Source organism: Dipodomys merriami, unplaced genomic scaffold (assembly GCF_024711535.1).
Source record: "Dipodomys merriami isolate MVZ:Mamm:240054 unplaced genomic scaffold, mDipMer1.0.p SCAF_121, whole genome shotgun sequence".
Classification (NCBI taxonomy): domain Eukaryota; kingdom Metazoa; phylum Chordata; class Mammalia; order Rodentia; family Heteromyidae; genus Dipodomys; species Dipodomys merriami.
The window spans coordinates 2,428,512-2,445,257 of NW_027202505.1; the positions used below are offsets into that span (position 1 = coordinate 2,428,512).

General features: G+C 43.3%; 1 protein-coding gene across 1 annotated transcript; it reads right to left on the minus strand.

Annotated features, from left to right (window-relative positions):
* Positions 1-420: 420 nt before the first annotated feature.
* LOC138823581 (olfactory receptor 2A12-like) lies at positions 421-1,368 on the minus strand. Its single transcript, XM_070016974.1, has one exon. The coding sequence runs from the start codon at positions 1,366-1,368 to the stop codon at positions 421-423; it is 948 nt and encodes a 315-aa protein (XP_069873075.1).
* Positions 1,369-16,746: the final 15,378 nt, after the last annotated feature.

Consider the following 16,746-nt stretch of genomic DNA (forward strand, 5'->3'; position numbering starts at 1 on the left):
AAGAAAATACTTCCCTTGCCTTCACGTCAGGCTTGGCCATGCAACTTACTCTGGATACTGGAATTATGCAAAGAGATGTGTCTCACTTCTGGGAACCTTTGAGCCATTATTCCTTTCCCTCTGTCATAAGATGGCATATTCCAGATAAGGGCTCTTCTCTCAGGGTAGATCTAAGGTTAAACTTACAAATAACATGAAACGTGAACTATCAATGAACTTTTGCTGTTGTAAACCACTGAGATTACTGGGTGTACTATGATGTAGCAAGTAAATCGAGACAGCCATGTTGACTTCATGAGCATATTTCATAAACGCTTGTCCCACTAACCAAGTACTGTGTGGTTCTGAATATACAATATTAGCTATATACATAACAGATGTCCTTTTCTTCAATAAACATTTTCCCTTCTGGATTCCTGTTCACACGATTGCCCTACTATGTCCTATTATCTTGAGAAAAGCCCCCTTAATGTCCTTGTTCCTCAGACTGTAAACCACAGGATTGAGCAGGGCTGTGAAGACGTTGTAAAAGAGTGAGACTTTCTTGTCTTGTTCAGGGTTGTAGCTGGAGTTAGGTCTCATATAGATATAAGCTGCTGGAGCATAAAAGAATGTGACCACAGTCAGGTGTGAGAAGCAGGTAGAGAAAGCCTTGCAGCGGCTCCGGGTAGACTTGATCTTAAGAATGGCTAGGGCGATACGAATGTAGGAGGCCAGAATGAGGGAGAGCGGAATAACAACCACAAACACACTGAGGACCTGGTCTACCATCTCAATGAGCTGGGTATCCATGCAAGCCAAGCTCCGCACAGAGGGGCCTTCACAGAAGTAATGGTTAATAGTGTTAGGCCCACAGTATGGCAGACTCATGGTGAAGAAAGTATGGATCAGAGAGAAAAAAAACCCACAGGCCCATGTTCCAGCTGCCAACTGCATACACAAGCCCCAATTGAGGATGACAGTATAACGCAGCGGGTAGCAAATGGCTACATAGCGATCATAAGCCATGACTACAAAGAAGATACACTCTATCAGGCCCAGGGCACTAAACACATACATCTGCAGCCAACAGCCAGCAAAAGAGATAGTCTGAGAGTGAGTGAGAAGATGCACCAGCATCTGGGGCACGGTGGTGGTGACATAGCCCATATCGAGCAAGGACAGGATGCAGAGGAAAAAGTACATGGGGGTATGGAGATTTGAGTCTAGGCAGATCAGGGAGGCAATGAGTCCATTGGCCAGGACTGAGATCAAGTAGAGGAGAAGGAAGGCAATGAAGAGGATCTTGTTGGATGTAGGGTCACTGGAGAAGCCGAGCAAGATAAATTCAGAAACCCAACTTTGGTTTTGCCCTGGAAGCATCCACATGCTGGGGCCTGTAAGAGAATCACATTTGTTACATCTCATCTAAACTCCAGTGGCCTAAAGAGAAGTCCAGATATAGGATAGACAGGCTAGGGATTCAATTCTGGCCTCACTACTCAATTTCTATGTAATAGTGAACAAATTGCTTAACCACTCAGAATCTATATCTCTTCATCTATAAAATGTGGTTAGAGCCAAGCGCCAGTGGCTCACTCTTATAATCCTAGCTACACAGTAGGCTGAGATCTGAAGGTCATGGTTCTGTCATAAGTCTGAAAGACTTATCCCCAAATAACCACTGAAACGCTGGAAGTGGAGCTGTGGCTCAGGGACAGTGTCCAGGCTCTGAATTCAAGCCCCAGGTCTGGCATACACACACACACACACACACACACACACACACACACACACACACACACACACACACACACACACAATGTGGCTAATTTTTCTCATCTCTCAAGATTTTTTATAAGGATTAGAGATGACGTATTTGAATCATCTAACATAATGTCTTGAAATATTAAACAGCACTCAATGAGTCCCTATGCTATCTGCTCACACTCATTCCCCACCTCTCACTTACAGCAATACCCAGTTTACATTATCTTAGTCCCAGCCTCCCATCTCTTAGAAAATTACTCCTTTGCTTCAGAGAACGTATGTCTCAGTGGGCTAAACTACCACCCTCAACCCTCTGCCTGTGGCTGTCTGGTGCAATGTGAGGCTTTGTCACTAGAGGGTGATAGAGAATGCTGGATTACAATAGCAGCTGGAGGGTACTGGTAGCTGCCTTTGTCCTCCTCCCTCCTTATTCAGCCTGAGGGCCAGTGGAGAGATGTGTGAACCAACACTGTGCATGCACACAGGCCGTACCATCCTCATCAGAAGCTGCAGTCTTGACGACTACAGCAGGCTGAACTCAGGGCAGAACTCTCAGGCTCCTGGATACCTAGAGACTAGCTCTGACCACACCTTCAAACCACATTCTCCATCCAACATCCACTTCCACTCATTTGACCATCCCACAAGCAACATTTTCCCCTCACCATGGCCACTTCTCTGCAAACTCAGGCCAGTGCTGTACATCCCAGAGGCAGAAGCGAGGAAGGGGAGGGGAAGAAGGGAGGTTAAGAACAAGGAACAGAAGGAAGGTATCTCTGTAGTCCCTTCAATGTGTACTCTTTTTCACTCTAGAAATAGGTGTTTTTTAGTTTTAGTTTTCCCCTTGCTATTTCTGGAATTATTAGAGTTCTTCATCCATTTAGGGCTTTTGGGTTTTGTTGTTGTTGTTTAAAACTGGTCAATAATTTGTTATATCAAGCCAGGAACCAGTATCTCATGCTTGAAATCATAGCTATTCAGGAATTCAGGAGGCTGAGATTTGATTATCACAGCTCCAAGCATCTCTGGCAGACAAGTCTGAGAAATCCATATCTCTAATTAACAAAAAGCTGGAAGTAGAGGTGTATAGATAACCCAAGTGGTAGACCGCCAGCCTTAAGTGAAAAAGGTGAGCCAGAGTGCAGGGATTGAGTCCAAGTCTTAGTACCAGCACATACAAATTTTTATTGTATTAATTTTTTTCTTATTCTTATTACTGGTATGTTCTGTCTTCTGACTAAACCACTATTGATATAGACCCTAAATCTACATGGAATGAGTTTGATCAAGGAGCAGAACATTTGCATAGCTGGAAATATTCTTAACAATAGTACTTCTCAATTTAAAAATTAGAATAGTAAATATGCAGTAGGGAAACTAGACAACATCTTAACTGGAGTGATCATACCCAAGATCACCCATAGGAAGCAAACACACTCTATTCCCAGATGGGAAATCCTAAGAATATACCATCTGTATCTTATTTGAGCCAAAAACATAAAGCTTGAACCTAAACATGAAGAAAGAATCAAACAAACCAAATCCAGGAACATAAAATAACTAGTTTCTAATCTTACAAAAAGTCAAGGTAAAACAGACAAATACTAAGACTTTATAACAGATGCACAAATGAAAACAACAAATGTAATGTATAAATGGAAGGATGCTACTTACCATCAGACATAAATAGATTATATTGGATTATGTGAATACATCACTTTAATGTTGAATATCCTGAATTAATACCTATATAAGAAAACATCCAGCTGGGCCCTGGTGGCTCATGCCTGTAATCCTAGCTACTCAGGAGGCTGAGATCTGAGGAATGCAGTTCAAAGCAACCTGGGCAAGGAAGACTGTGTGACTCTTATCTCCAATTAACCACCAGAAAAACAGAAGTGGCACTGTGGCTGAAGGGGTAGAGGGCTAGCCTTGAGCTGAAGAGCTCAGGGACACAGCTCCACAACTGACAAAACAAACAACAACAACAACAACAACAACAACAAATCCTTCTCTGTAGGAAATCGTCAGTGGAGTATTATGACCATAGTTAATGTCCAATAAGCAATTTATATCTGCCAGCCAGTGTTACACTAACTATAGCTCAACTTCACAATGGTTCACTGAGGAAAGTATTTTTTCCTATATCCCAGAGGCTAAAAAGTTAAGACAGAGGGAGACAGATTACATGGTCAGTATGACATTTGGGATTTGAATTAAGACAATCTGATTTTAATTGAGGCAGTCTGATTTCTGAGGCTACTCCTAAACATTAAGTTCTACTTCTCTAGCAAACAGCTCTTACATGGGAGAAGTGATGAGCACAAATTTCCCCTTTCTGCACATGAACTTGAGCTTCTTGAGGTTTAGCATGGACTACCACAGAATCATGGCTTACTTGGGAATCAGAGGAGGCAGTTAGGTCACCATACATGATGAACCAGAAGCCTATAAGGAGAAAGGGCTGAGATGTGAACCACCAAGGATTTCTCACTACAAGATTGCATCCATCTGCCCACATCCTTGGGAGGACCATGGGGTTGTACTGAAAGGCAGTGAGAATCAGTGGAAGAGGTATTTGGAAATTATGACTGTACTGTACGTCAGAAATTTTTTTTTTATATAAAAGCCTTTCTGTCTGAATCAAATTTTATTTCCATGGGAGGGGACACCAATTACTCAGAGTTCTCTAGATCAGCCGGCCCAGCAGTGTCTGTCTTCACTTTTAAGGCCCAGGCCCCTGGAGAACATAGAGCTGAGTCTCTGTGCCAATGAGCAGCTCCAGCTAGAAAATAGACTATCATGACTCTCCTTGCTTAGAGACATCTGAGCTCAGAATCTTCCATTAGTCTCTTCCTTGTTTCTCCTACCTAGCACATGGCTTGACTTAACGAATTATCCGTAAACATGTATTAAATAAACAAAAGAAGAAAAGAGAGACCAAGAAGGAGAAAGGAATGAAAGGGAGGCCAAGGAGGAGGCTGGAGGTTCAACCTATAATCCTAGCTTCTCAGGAGGCTGAGATCTATGGATCACAGTTTGATACCAGCTTGAGCAGAAAAGTCTGTGAGATTCTTACCTCTAGTGAAGTAGCAAAATGCTAGAAGTGGAAGTGTGACTCAAGTGGTAGATCACCAGCCTTGAACAAAAAAAGCCAAGTGAAAGCATGAGGCCCTGCGTCCAAGCCCCAGTACCAACACCAAAAAAAAAAAAAAAAAAGATATGAGATAGTGAGGAAAGCTCAGTGAGAGATATTGGGGCTAGAGGGGTGTTGGGATGAAGCACAAAGAGGCCCTGGGGACAAGTGACCTTGCCACATCTGCCCTCCAACCTCACAGTCCCTAGATGCACTGAACACTAAGGTGTTCCTTACTCTTAAGAGAAAGAAACGAAACAGAAAATCCTTAGACACCTGAATCCAGGGAGTCAGGATTCCAGCCCATCCAGACTCCAGAAAAGCCCAGAGTTTCTGAGAGGTCAGGGATTGTCACCCCAACCCTATGTCTTCTCTCCATGGTATGGCTCTCCGAACTTGGCTAAGCCAACCCTGGCTCCTGAAGACCTTGGCTGCTGGGTCCGGGGATCTCACCATCTCAGCACCTCCCAAGGAACCAAGCTGATGAAGTTTTATGGTCCTGCTTCCTCCACTGACCTTCCCAAGAGTCCTGAGGAAGGGCCGCCCACCTTCCCAGTGGGGATGCCAACGTGGAGTTCCACGAACGTTGTCAACAAGAACTCTACAAGGAAGAAGCCTTTGGGGACAGAGCACAAGGAAATAACCCCTCAGGGGGAAAGGGAAGTAACCTATTTCCTTTTCCTGCCTTCTTGAACATGAGCAGCTCAAGTGAGCAGATTAAAACTTCATTACCTGGTAGATGTGTGAAGAGCTGAAGTCTTCATTCCGATCCCATTCCCCAAACTATTGGCACTTGACCTGACAGTGAGACCATGTTGTCACTCCCCTTCCTGAACTGCCTGGAGTAAATGGAAGCCTTCCTGTATTCTTTACCAAGGCTCCACCCTGGACAAGTTACCCAGGCTTTCTGGCGCTAATTTAGAATTGGCTATGGCACACCTGCTCTGCCCCAGATCTTGAACCAGGTTCTGACAAATGGTGTCTAAAAGTAACCAGTGTCATCCCCAGGCCACACACAAGGAGGTGAAGACCCAGCAGAGGAAGGAGCCTGGCCCAGGGGTTCACATGTTACAGGTGCAGAATCAGAATTTGAATCCAGGTCTATCATGCTCTAATGCCTACTCTCTTACAATTGCTGCTATTCTGCCTTCTGAGGTTTCTGGGAGAATTAGATGAGATATTATGTGATATCAACAACAATAAAAAACCTGGCCACAAATTCTGGCCCAATTTCCATAACTATGAACACTAGCACCTCTCTTCTTTTTGGCTTTGGTTTCCTATTTAGGAGAAGATTGGACACTGACGTCCTTCCTAAGCAGCCACAGGCCATCAGGGTAAATCAAGTGTTAAAGTTTCAGAAATAGTGTGACCTGGTTATTAAACAAACTATGTTTAAAACAAAGGCAATAGGACTGGGCATGTAGCTCAGAGATAGAGTGCTTAACCTAGCATGCTCAAAACTTTGAGTTCAATCCCTAGTACTGTAAAACAAAACAAATGAAAAACTAAACCAAACCAAAAAGAACAACACAAAAGCAGTAAATGCTCTAAACTTCACATTTTAATTTTTCTATGCTTTACCAATGTTCTAGAGAGTTTTTATGGCTAATTGATTTGGTTGATGGAAATAGTGATTTGCTACTCTGCACTCCCCACTCTAGTTGAATATAATATTTCTTTTTCTTTTCTTTCTTTCTTTTTAACATTCTAGTTCTGGGGCTTGAAATCAGGGCCTCACACTCTTACTTGGCTTTGTTTCTCAAGACTGGTGCTTTACCACTTGAGCTATGCATTTATTTCTGGCTTTGTGCTGGTTCGTTGGAGGTAAGAGTCACTCAGATTTGTCTGCTTATATTGACTTTGAACCATGATCCCCAGCTTTCAGCCTCTTAAGTAACTAGTATTATAGGCATGAGCCACCAGCACCCAGCTGTTGAACATTACCTTGGCATTGGCTATGATAGCTATATCTATACCCTAAATATTGCAAATAATGCAAATCAGAGCTGCCCTCCCCAGCCCTGGGCCCCTTGTTGTACTGATTATTAACCATTTACAGCTCATCACTGGTCCTAACTCTCTCACTATGTCATTGACCTTCATTTCAGCCCAGAAGAGGTAGTCTAGCCCAGGGGATTTATCTTGAATGGATGTGGAAACAGTCTCATGCAGTGACATGCCTGAGTGATCAGAATCAATCTAAGGTCATAGTGTCAAGCTTGGGTCACTGACTTAAAAAAATAACATAACTACTTAAGGCATATTCCTATTTCCCAGCTAACGCCAACCAGGAAGATGCAAAGGATTTGGTAGAGCCAGCCCCAGGAGCTGGCCCTTGCCTCTCTGTGTCTACATTCATGGCTATACCTGAACTGTAACTGAAAGCCCTCCTGGCCAGTGAGAAGGAGGCAGGTCTAGAGGTGGCCACAAGGGATAACACAGCCTCTAAGGTTTGATTCTGAATGGGATAGGCCCACGGGCCTCAAGGAGAAGATAGTAGGCTAATGAGAAAGCGAGGGGTTGTGGCAGTCCCAACAACCTGGGACTCCTAATTGGCCCCAGGCTGAGAACGCCTCTGGAGGGACCTGGGGAGAATTGGCTCATTTGGTAAGATACTTATTCCCAGAAAGTTTTCTGGGTTTGTATCTAGAAAAAGAAAAAGAAGCTGGGTGCCCGTGGCTCATGCCTGTAGTCTTAGCTACTCAGGAGGCTGAGATCTGAGGATCACACTTCAAAACTAGCCCAGGCAGGACAGTCCATGAGATTCTTCTCTGTAATTAAACACCAGAAAACCAGAAGTGGCACTGTGGCTCAAGTGATAGAGCACTCGCCTTGAGCTGAAGAGCTGAGGGACAGTGCCCAGGCCTCCCATGACCAACCAAAAGAAAAAAGAAAAAAAGAAAAAGCGGAAGAGAGTATTAGGAGGTAGTGAAAGTACCAATGATCAAGGGCATCTTAATAGTCCCTGGGGACATCTTCATAACTCTAGGGCTTACTTACTCCATGCTCTCCTTTCTCTCTCTCCTTTCTCTCTCCTCTCCTCTCTCTCTCTTTTTCTCTCTCTCTCTCCCTCCTTCTCTCTCCCTCTCCTTTAACATCTCTCTCCACCCCCTCTCTCTTTCTCAGTTGCTGGTACTAGGGCTGATCTGATCCTGTATGCTCTCGGTATCTTGACTTCTAGTACTAGTTAGTATTCCCCAAGCTTATAAACAGAACCAAAAGAGAGACATATAGATCTAACAAGCTAATAAGATGATAATGATAATGATAATGATAACAACAATAACAATAAATATCATGATGATGATAATGATGATGATGATGGTGGTGTTGACAACAACAACGATGATGATGATGATGATGATGCTAGCAAATCTTACAGGATGTTACTGTGTTCTGGTATTTTTCTAAGTGTTTACTTACAATAACTCTTAATACTTTAAGAATCTATGAAATATAGTTTTTATTCAAAGAAACAGTGATGGAAGGGAATGTAGAAAAGTCTTGTAGCCATTTGCAATTGGCAGTTTAGGATTTAACAAGCAGTAAATGTTTAGCATCCAACACTCCAGAAAGAAAGCAGACAACAAAGAATAAAATTAAGTCTGCTTTTCTAGCCTGGTCATTCAAAGTCCCTGTTGCTGAGCCCGGTACAATCTCCAGCCTTGACAACTTGGCCAGCTTGTTCATGAACCCATTGAGTAATGAGAGGAATGGCCAGGGAAAGAGACTGACCAGAATCCATAGAGGGGTCTCCAGATCCACCTGGTTCTTAAAATCCTCTTCAGAGCTGGGTGCTGGTGGCTCACACCTGTAATCCTAGCTACTCAAGGAGGCTGAGATCTGAGGATTGCCATTCCAAGCTAGTTTGGGCAAGAAAGTCCATGAGACCCTTATCTTTAATTGATCACCAAAAAGCCAGAAATAGAGCTGTGGATCAAGTGGTAGTGTACCTTGAGTGAATAAAACCAAGTGACAATGCCCCGGCAGGACCTGAGCTCAAGCTCCAGTACCAGTACACACACACACACACACACACACACACACACACACACACACACACACACACACACACACAGTTTCATTGAGGGCACTCACTTTGAGCATTTCCATATAACAGAGATGGCTTCATATTATTTTCCAGTTCAAAGAGGACTATTTCTCCCCACACTCACCAAGTCCCAATTATCAAACCAACCTATTGACTAGTGTCAACTCTAATCTCTAAACCACTTCATCTTCCAAACAAAAAGAACCATGTGTCCTGCCCCAAAAGGTTTCCTCTGCCCCAGTGTTTTCAGGGCTACTCCAAGATGGAGCTGTCGTGCTATAGCTGTCCACTCTCACGAGGTGCCTCCATACACACAGAACCATCTGTAGACCAGGCATGAGCTTTCCGGTCCTCATCCATCAGTCACTGGGGATTGATTCCCAGGAGACAGTCGGCTGAGGATAAGAGAGCAGCAGCTACCACTTGGGCTCTTTCTTATGCTTTCCAGGTCTTCCAGAACCCATTTTTTTTTTTATTTTGTTTTGTTTTTTGGGTCCAGTTGTGGGGCCTGAACTCTGGGCCTGGGCGCTGTCCCTCAGCTCTTCAGCTCAAGGCTAGTGCTCTACCATTGAGCCACAGCGCCACTTCCAGCTTTTTTCTTTTTGCTTATGTGGTGCTGAGGAATCAAATCCAGGGCCTCATGCATGCAAGGCAAGCGCTCTACCACTGAGCCACCTTCCCAGCCACCAGAGCCCAATTTTTTACTTCCACTTAATGACATGAAATGACTGTGCCACCAACTTTATGACCTGGTAAGTAAAATCACTCCATGTTCATGATTGGAGCTCAGGACATATGGTAATTTGGTGGCTCATATTTGGTGGTTCACATATCAGAAGATTTTGTATTGTTAACACATCTATCCTCAATTGGTCTGTGAATTCAGTGCATCTCTGTCATAATTCTGGCTGACATTTTTTTCAGGAGTTGCTAAAGTAATCATAAAATTCATGAGAAAATTCAAGGGGCCCAGTATGGGTGAAACAATCTTGAAAGGGAACAAAGCTAAAGCCTCATGCTTTCCATTGTCAAAACCTACCACAAAGTTATAGTACTTAAAACAGTATGATGGAGTTGGGATGTAGCTCAGTGGCAAAACACTTGAATTGTGTGTGTGTGTGTGTGTGTGTGTAAAAGAATGAAAGAGGGGCCCTATCATATGTCATTTATAAAACTCACTTTAAAATGGATCAAAGAAAAACTATTAAACCACAGGGTAGGTTTTTTTTATAACAGTGGGTTATATAGCTATATTCCAAAAGCCATAAAACAAAACAAAAAAAGATAAATTAGAGTTTGTCAAAGTAAAACTTCTGTGTTACAAAAGATACCACTGAAAAAGGTGAAAAAGAAACCACAGTGGAAAAATATGTGCAAGTAATTTATCTTATAAAGCACATGCATCCAAAGCATATTAAAGAAAACCTCTCACAAGTCAATAATTAAGGGAGGAACAACCTACTGTGGGGGGGAGGAGAGACAGAGAGAGAAAGAGAGAGAGAGAGACAGAGAGAGAGACAGAGACAGAGACAGAGACAGAGACAGAGAGAGAGTTCGTTCTCCAAAGAGGATTGATGAAAAACCATGGAAAGATGCTCACCATCAACAACAATCATCAGGAAAATATAAATCAAAACCACAGTCAGATGCCACTCCCCACCCATGAGAATGGCTATAATCAAAACACAAAGAATGGCAAATGATGCTGGGAGAGAGGAGAACTCTCACCCAGGGCTAATGGGAAGCAAAAATAGTATAGCCCCTTTTGAATCTGTTTGGCAATTCCTCCAAAGGTTAAATGGAGAGTTGTGTAACTCAGTAGCTATATTCCCAAGAATCATACTAAGAGAAATGAAAGCTGAAAGTCCACACAAAATCTTGTGCAGGAATATTTAGAGCAGCACTGTTCATAAAAGCCACAGTGGGAAAAAGACAAATAGACCACAATGCAATCATGAATAATCAACATTCAGCATCTCCATGAAAGCAATGCTATTTAGCCATTAAAAAGAATGACTACCAGTACAATACTACCACATAGATAAACCTTAAAGGCATTATGTTAATTGAAGGAAGCCAGTTATAGAAGATCATACATTTTTGTCATTCTGTTCATATAAATTTTCCAGAATTAGTAGATTCAGGGATAGAAAACAGATTATGGTGGTCTAGGATGGAGGGGATGAAGAGAGGAGTAAAGTTGTCTTAAGGATATCATATTTCTTCTTGGAGTGATTAAAAATGTTTTAAAACTATGATGATGGTTGAACAACTTTGTGAATACACTTTAAATCATTGAGGTATTTACTTTAAATGGATCAATTAAATCTCAATAAAGATTTCTGCCAAAACATAAAAGGAAGTAGGAAATAGAGGAGAGAAAGAGAGAGCCTGAGCTATATCCAATAACTGCAGTTTATACCTAAGTTTCCATGGGCCACCACCTCAGAATCCTTCTGGTAACAGAATTACTTCCCTGTTAAAGACATTATAGGTTTGTGCAGTCCTGTCTCAACTCAAATCCTAGCTCCAATAGTAAGATGAAAATTAGCTTGGGAAAATACCACACACTTCATGAATTAAGCCTTAAAATACCCAAGGAGGCTGAGTAGAGCGGTGTACTCCTCTAATCCTTGTACTCAGAAGTCTGAGAAGGGAGGATCATGTGTTCAAGGCCATCCTGAGCTATATTGTGATACCCTATCTCAAGGGAAGACAAATTAGAACGCTAGGAAGTTGGCATCATTGGCCCCTTGTTTACAAAGTAATCACAGGCTCAACGAAGTATAAATCATATATCTGTAGTCACTTGGCCACGACAGGACAAAGGATAGGATTTGAGGTTAGTTGGGTGGATGCCATTGCTAGTGCCCTTTCCCTATGCCACTCCTGATGTGTCCCTCCATGCTCCCACCCCTGCCCCTCCTGAACCCCATGCTGCAGACTGGGTGGGTGTTTTCTGCCCAGTTCTCTTGCTGGCCATCCTGACTCTGTGCCCTGACTGTGCCCAGAGAATAAGAAGCCGCTCTTGGCACCACAGCCAGCTGGCCCAGGTCCTCAGGGGAAGGAGCTCCAAAGCCAGAGAGCTTCACTGTGATTGGAACGCCAGCCAACCTCCCAGGATTCTGGGGGCTGGGGCCCTGGAAAGATCCAGAAGTCTAGGCTGCATACAGAAGCTCAATAAGTACCCTAAGTGTGTTTAAGATAAGAGTCTGTTAACCATTGGAATGTGTATTGCTTCATTCAGCTTCCTAAAATAAGGAAGTCACTTATCATTTGTATGCAAACTTTGCCTGTTAATGGCTGTAATCCAAGCCTTTGCCCAATCTTCAGTCCCTTCCTCCAGTACTAAACTCAGTCAAAAATACTTGTTAATGGAGTCTCAGGTGCCTCGGTTCCCCTGGTCACCCCCAACCCCCAAACCTCGGTTCTTCTTGTCATTGTACTGCCCCGGTTGGGGTGCATTGCAACACCTGACACCCAAAGTGGGGCACACGGACAGACTGATGGACTGAAGTATTTGGAAGTCAGTGGAAGAATGCTGAAGAGTTTGTGATCTAGAAAGCCGTGCTAGGACCACACTTCAGGACTGCCCGGGTAGCAAAGGGGCAAGCTAAGAGCAAAAAGGCTGTTTGGAGTCAATGAAGATGCTGCTGGCAATGCTGGAACCAAACATAAACAGAAAAGGTTTTCAGAGTTTAGCCCGCCACGTGCAAAAGTATGGTTGTCAGCTGTCTCCACAGGGGAAGGCCACAAATGCAGCGATTGAAGGAGATTGTAAGGTCCTTTAAAGGGGCCCAAAACCAGGGAGGGAAAAATCCATTAAAAATTTGGTCCTTATGCAATTTAATTATAATGGAGTTGCAGCCTTTCCATACTCCTCCACCATCAAGACTGTGGGTCTATTGGGGGTGCGGGGGCGGAGACGGGACTGCCATGCCAAAAAAGGAAACCTGCATACCTAGCCAGTATCTGCCAATCAGAATGTGGTAGAATGAGGAAGAACACAGCCAAGCTTTAAGAAATCACCGTGCTCCCCGCCCCCCCATACAAACCCAGGTTGATGGATTTAGGTGGCAGGGAGCTTGGTAGGGAGCAGCTAGAAAGGTATTGTGCAAAGATCAAGCAACTAATCAGGCATGCAGGGAATGGGAAAGAGAGTTTAGTCAGAATAACTATATTAAAGCTTTAAATCATGGTTACAGCCATAATTGGACTCAAAAGAAAAGGTTACAAAATGTATTAGATGTGGGAAAATAGGATACATAAAATTCAAAAAATTTAACATAACTCCTCGCAAATGCAGAGCTTTGTGCATGCCTTACTAGCAAGGTTTACCAAACATATTCTGTTCTTTGCCATCTAGTCTTAATTATCTGTGAAAAATGTTGTTTGTTGATAGCAGAAGTTTTGTGTTTTGTGTTTTGTCATTTTGTCTTCTAGTTTGTTTTGTGTTGGTTTTCTAACTCTGACCACGCGATTCTACCATATATATACCATAATGCCATTTGATGTTGGAATTCCAAAAGAATTTATGACCAATTCTCATTTTTAAAGCTGAAGTGTGCCTTAAAACTTTTGTGCACAAGTATGTGTGTGTAAACATGTTCAGGATAAAGCTATTAACACTGTACTCAAGGATTATCTGGCTTAGCAAAAATGTAAATCTCTTTAAAACTTAGGGTTTTTCTCCACTGTTAAAATTTGGGGCTAAATACCAAAAATTTAATTATAAAGGTGTATTTGTCACTGTCCATTGTAAGGTATATTAAACAGGTAGGTTTCATTAGGTAGCCGGTAAAGAGAACACCACCAGCTGTTACTCAGGCAGGAAAAGTTTATTTACCAAACTGCAGCCCTAACTGCCCTCCGTGGAAGTGCGAGGCTGAAAAGGGGACAACATACCCCTGGGCCAGGGCTTACCTAGGCCAGGGACAGGAAGAGGTGTGGCCAGGTGGGGGAAAGGTGTGGCCACATTCAATCTGGATAGACCCTCCTTTGTCAGATGGGAGGTGTGACCAAAGCAGCCCAGGATGAGAACTAGCAGGAGGGGGAGGTGACTGCTTCCAGGTATGCTAGTTACCTAGGAAACATAGACACTGGGTGAAAACTTAGCCAAGAGCTAGGGAGGTGTCTGCACAGGGCTTGCTTGGCCCTTGTGCAGACCTTACATCCATCCTGTCTGTCTGGAACTGCTTTGGTTTTATTTCAGTCAAAAATCAAGAGAAAGGGACATGGAAAGGTCTAAGATGGACCAGCAGAGCCTATCTTCTAAATGGCGAGGGATCAGCATGCAGAAAAGGCGCTTCTCTTTAGATTCATTTTGTAACAAGCAAAAACTGCTCTGAGGTCCCTTAGGTCTGATAAGTCTGGATTCTTGGTGCAGTGATTCTTACATGTATAATAACAAAACAAAAGAAAAAAGCTATGTCATTTGAGTTCAAAGGTTTTCTAAGAGTTAAAATCTGTTGAAAAAAAAAAAGGCGTTAGAAACGATAAATATAATGTAAAGTAAAAATTGTCCTAAATGTTTGTCTCAAAGTGGAAAGAAAATAGACTAACAACTAAAGCTCAAGTAAGTGACAAATAGTATATGTCTTAAATTTATAAAATAAAACCTATCAGTAAAGTTAATAAAAGTTGGTATATTAAAATTGGCTGTAATTTAAATAAGGTTAAGATTTGGGAAGGTGGCTCAGTGGTAGAGCGCTTGCCTTGCATGCATGAGGCCCTGGGTTCAATTCCTCAGCACCACATAAGCAAAAAGAAAAAAAAAGCGGGAGTGGTGCTATGGCTCAAGTGATAGAGTGCTAGCCTTGAGCTGAAGAGCTGAGGGACAGCGCCCAGGCCCAGAGTTCAGGCCCCACGACCGGACACCCCCCCCCACACACACACAAATAAGGTTAAGATTAATATGCTGGAAAGTCAACATCTCATTCTTTATGTCCATCCATAAAAGAAATTGTGAACTAGTAAGTTTTTATTAAGATGAAACTGAGAAGTACCTAAACCAAAGTTCACTCAAGTGTTATGTCAAGGTCCAAATGTCAGGCCGCAAGGGGAAAACAGGCTGCTGCTAAGAAAGACCATGTCCCTATTAAAAACACCATCTGAGTCAACCATTTTTTGGGTACACTGGCCTAAGACCACTCAAACTGACAAAACAAGTTACCTGCCCCAAGTCCCCACTCACTACAATTTCTGCTTTTACCCCACTATAAAAGCTCTGCTACAACTACACTCAAGGTCACCTCTCTGATCCTGACCAGGGAGTTCACCCAGGATTGTACCCTAATAAACTTTCCTGTTAATCTTTTTATTCCTCTCTGCATGGCCCTTTTCTCGCCTAAAACCATATGCAACTTTTAACTAAACTGCTTTTACTTTTTAATATTGTTGTAAGGTAAATCATCCCAGAAGCCACATTTTAAAATATAGAATATGGAGTCTTATTATACAGTTAACAGGCTGTAGGCTGTCAGTTGTTACTAAGGCTTGTAGCACGCAAATACACATGACACAGCCAGGAAACATGCTAAAGAGGAAAGAAATAACAAGAACAATATCAACAAGCCAATTCAGCTCCATGACAACTGGAGACAAGCCAGGACACAGGGCACAGGGCACAGGGCACAGGGCACAGGGCACAGGGCACAGGACACAGGGCACAGGACACAGGACACAGGACACAGGACTCGATCACAGAGACACACATGGCATGGACTGCAGCAGCTAGGCTGGTCCCGGCCTAAATAGGTCGGCGTAGGGGGCAGATTCTCAGGCACTAGACTGACAGATTCAGTAACCTATCAGCCAAGTGCCTGCCCCTGCCTCCAGGGGTCCGGGCACGCCCATTACCTGGGAGGCAGGTGCTGGGGGCGGGGGTTCCCCTTCCCCCAGCATGAAGACAAAATGCCAGACCTACCATGCACCATGTGGCCAATATGGCGCCCGCCAGACCTGGCCTCCTTACTTCATTATGTCTGTTTCCAGACATATAAACCACCTTAAATACAGAGCTTCTGCAACAATTACAGACAAGCTCACAGAGAGACAGATAACTTTTACAAGTTTGTTTGTTAGATTTAACTTAATTCTTAATAAGTGAAAGGTATTTCTTTTGAGCTCCTTGCTGTTTATTCTCACAGGACTTGTCAGTCACTCCCCTACTCTTATCTAAAAACCTAAATATCAGTTAAGTCCTTCCTCAGAAATTCTAATCTATAAATTGCAGGGAGATAGTGATCTAAATAATCCTTGAGCATTAACTCCCACAGGCTAAAGAGAAGTTGCCACTGCTACAGTAGCATACTCAAAATATCCAGTTAAGGGCTGGGAAGGTGGCTCTGTGGTAGAGTGCTTGCCTTGCATGCATAAGACCCTGGCTTTGATTCCTCAGCACCATATAAACAGAAAAAGCCAGAAATGGCACTGTTGTTCAAATGGTAGAGTGCTAGCCTTGAGCTGAAGAGCTGAGGGAGGACAGTGCCCAGGCCCATAGTTCAGGCCCCACAACAGGTCACATGGAGTCACGTGACCCCAACCACGTAAACCCATGTCACATAATCCCTGGTCATGTGACATCCTGTCATGGGATTCCCAGTCAGGTGACCCCCCTCTCAATCGTGATCCCTGGTCATGTGACTCCCAGTTACTTGAGACCAGGTCATATGATGCCTGGTCACAGGACCCCTGTGACACGTGACCCCATGTGATGTAATCCCCGGTTGTGACCCACAGGACACCCTGTCGTGTGATCTCTGGTCACATGACCCGCTCCCATGCCGCGTGACCTTCAGGTCACACA

What these genes read in the sequence shown, in the direction of transcription:
- LOC138823581 (XM_070016974.1), bottom strand. Translation starts at nt 1,368, where the DNA reads ATGTGGATGCTTCCAGGGCAAAACCAAAGTTGGGTTTCTGAATTTATC.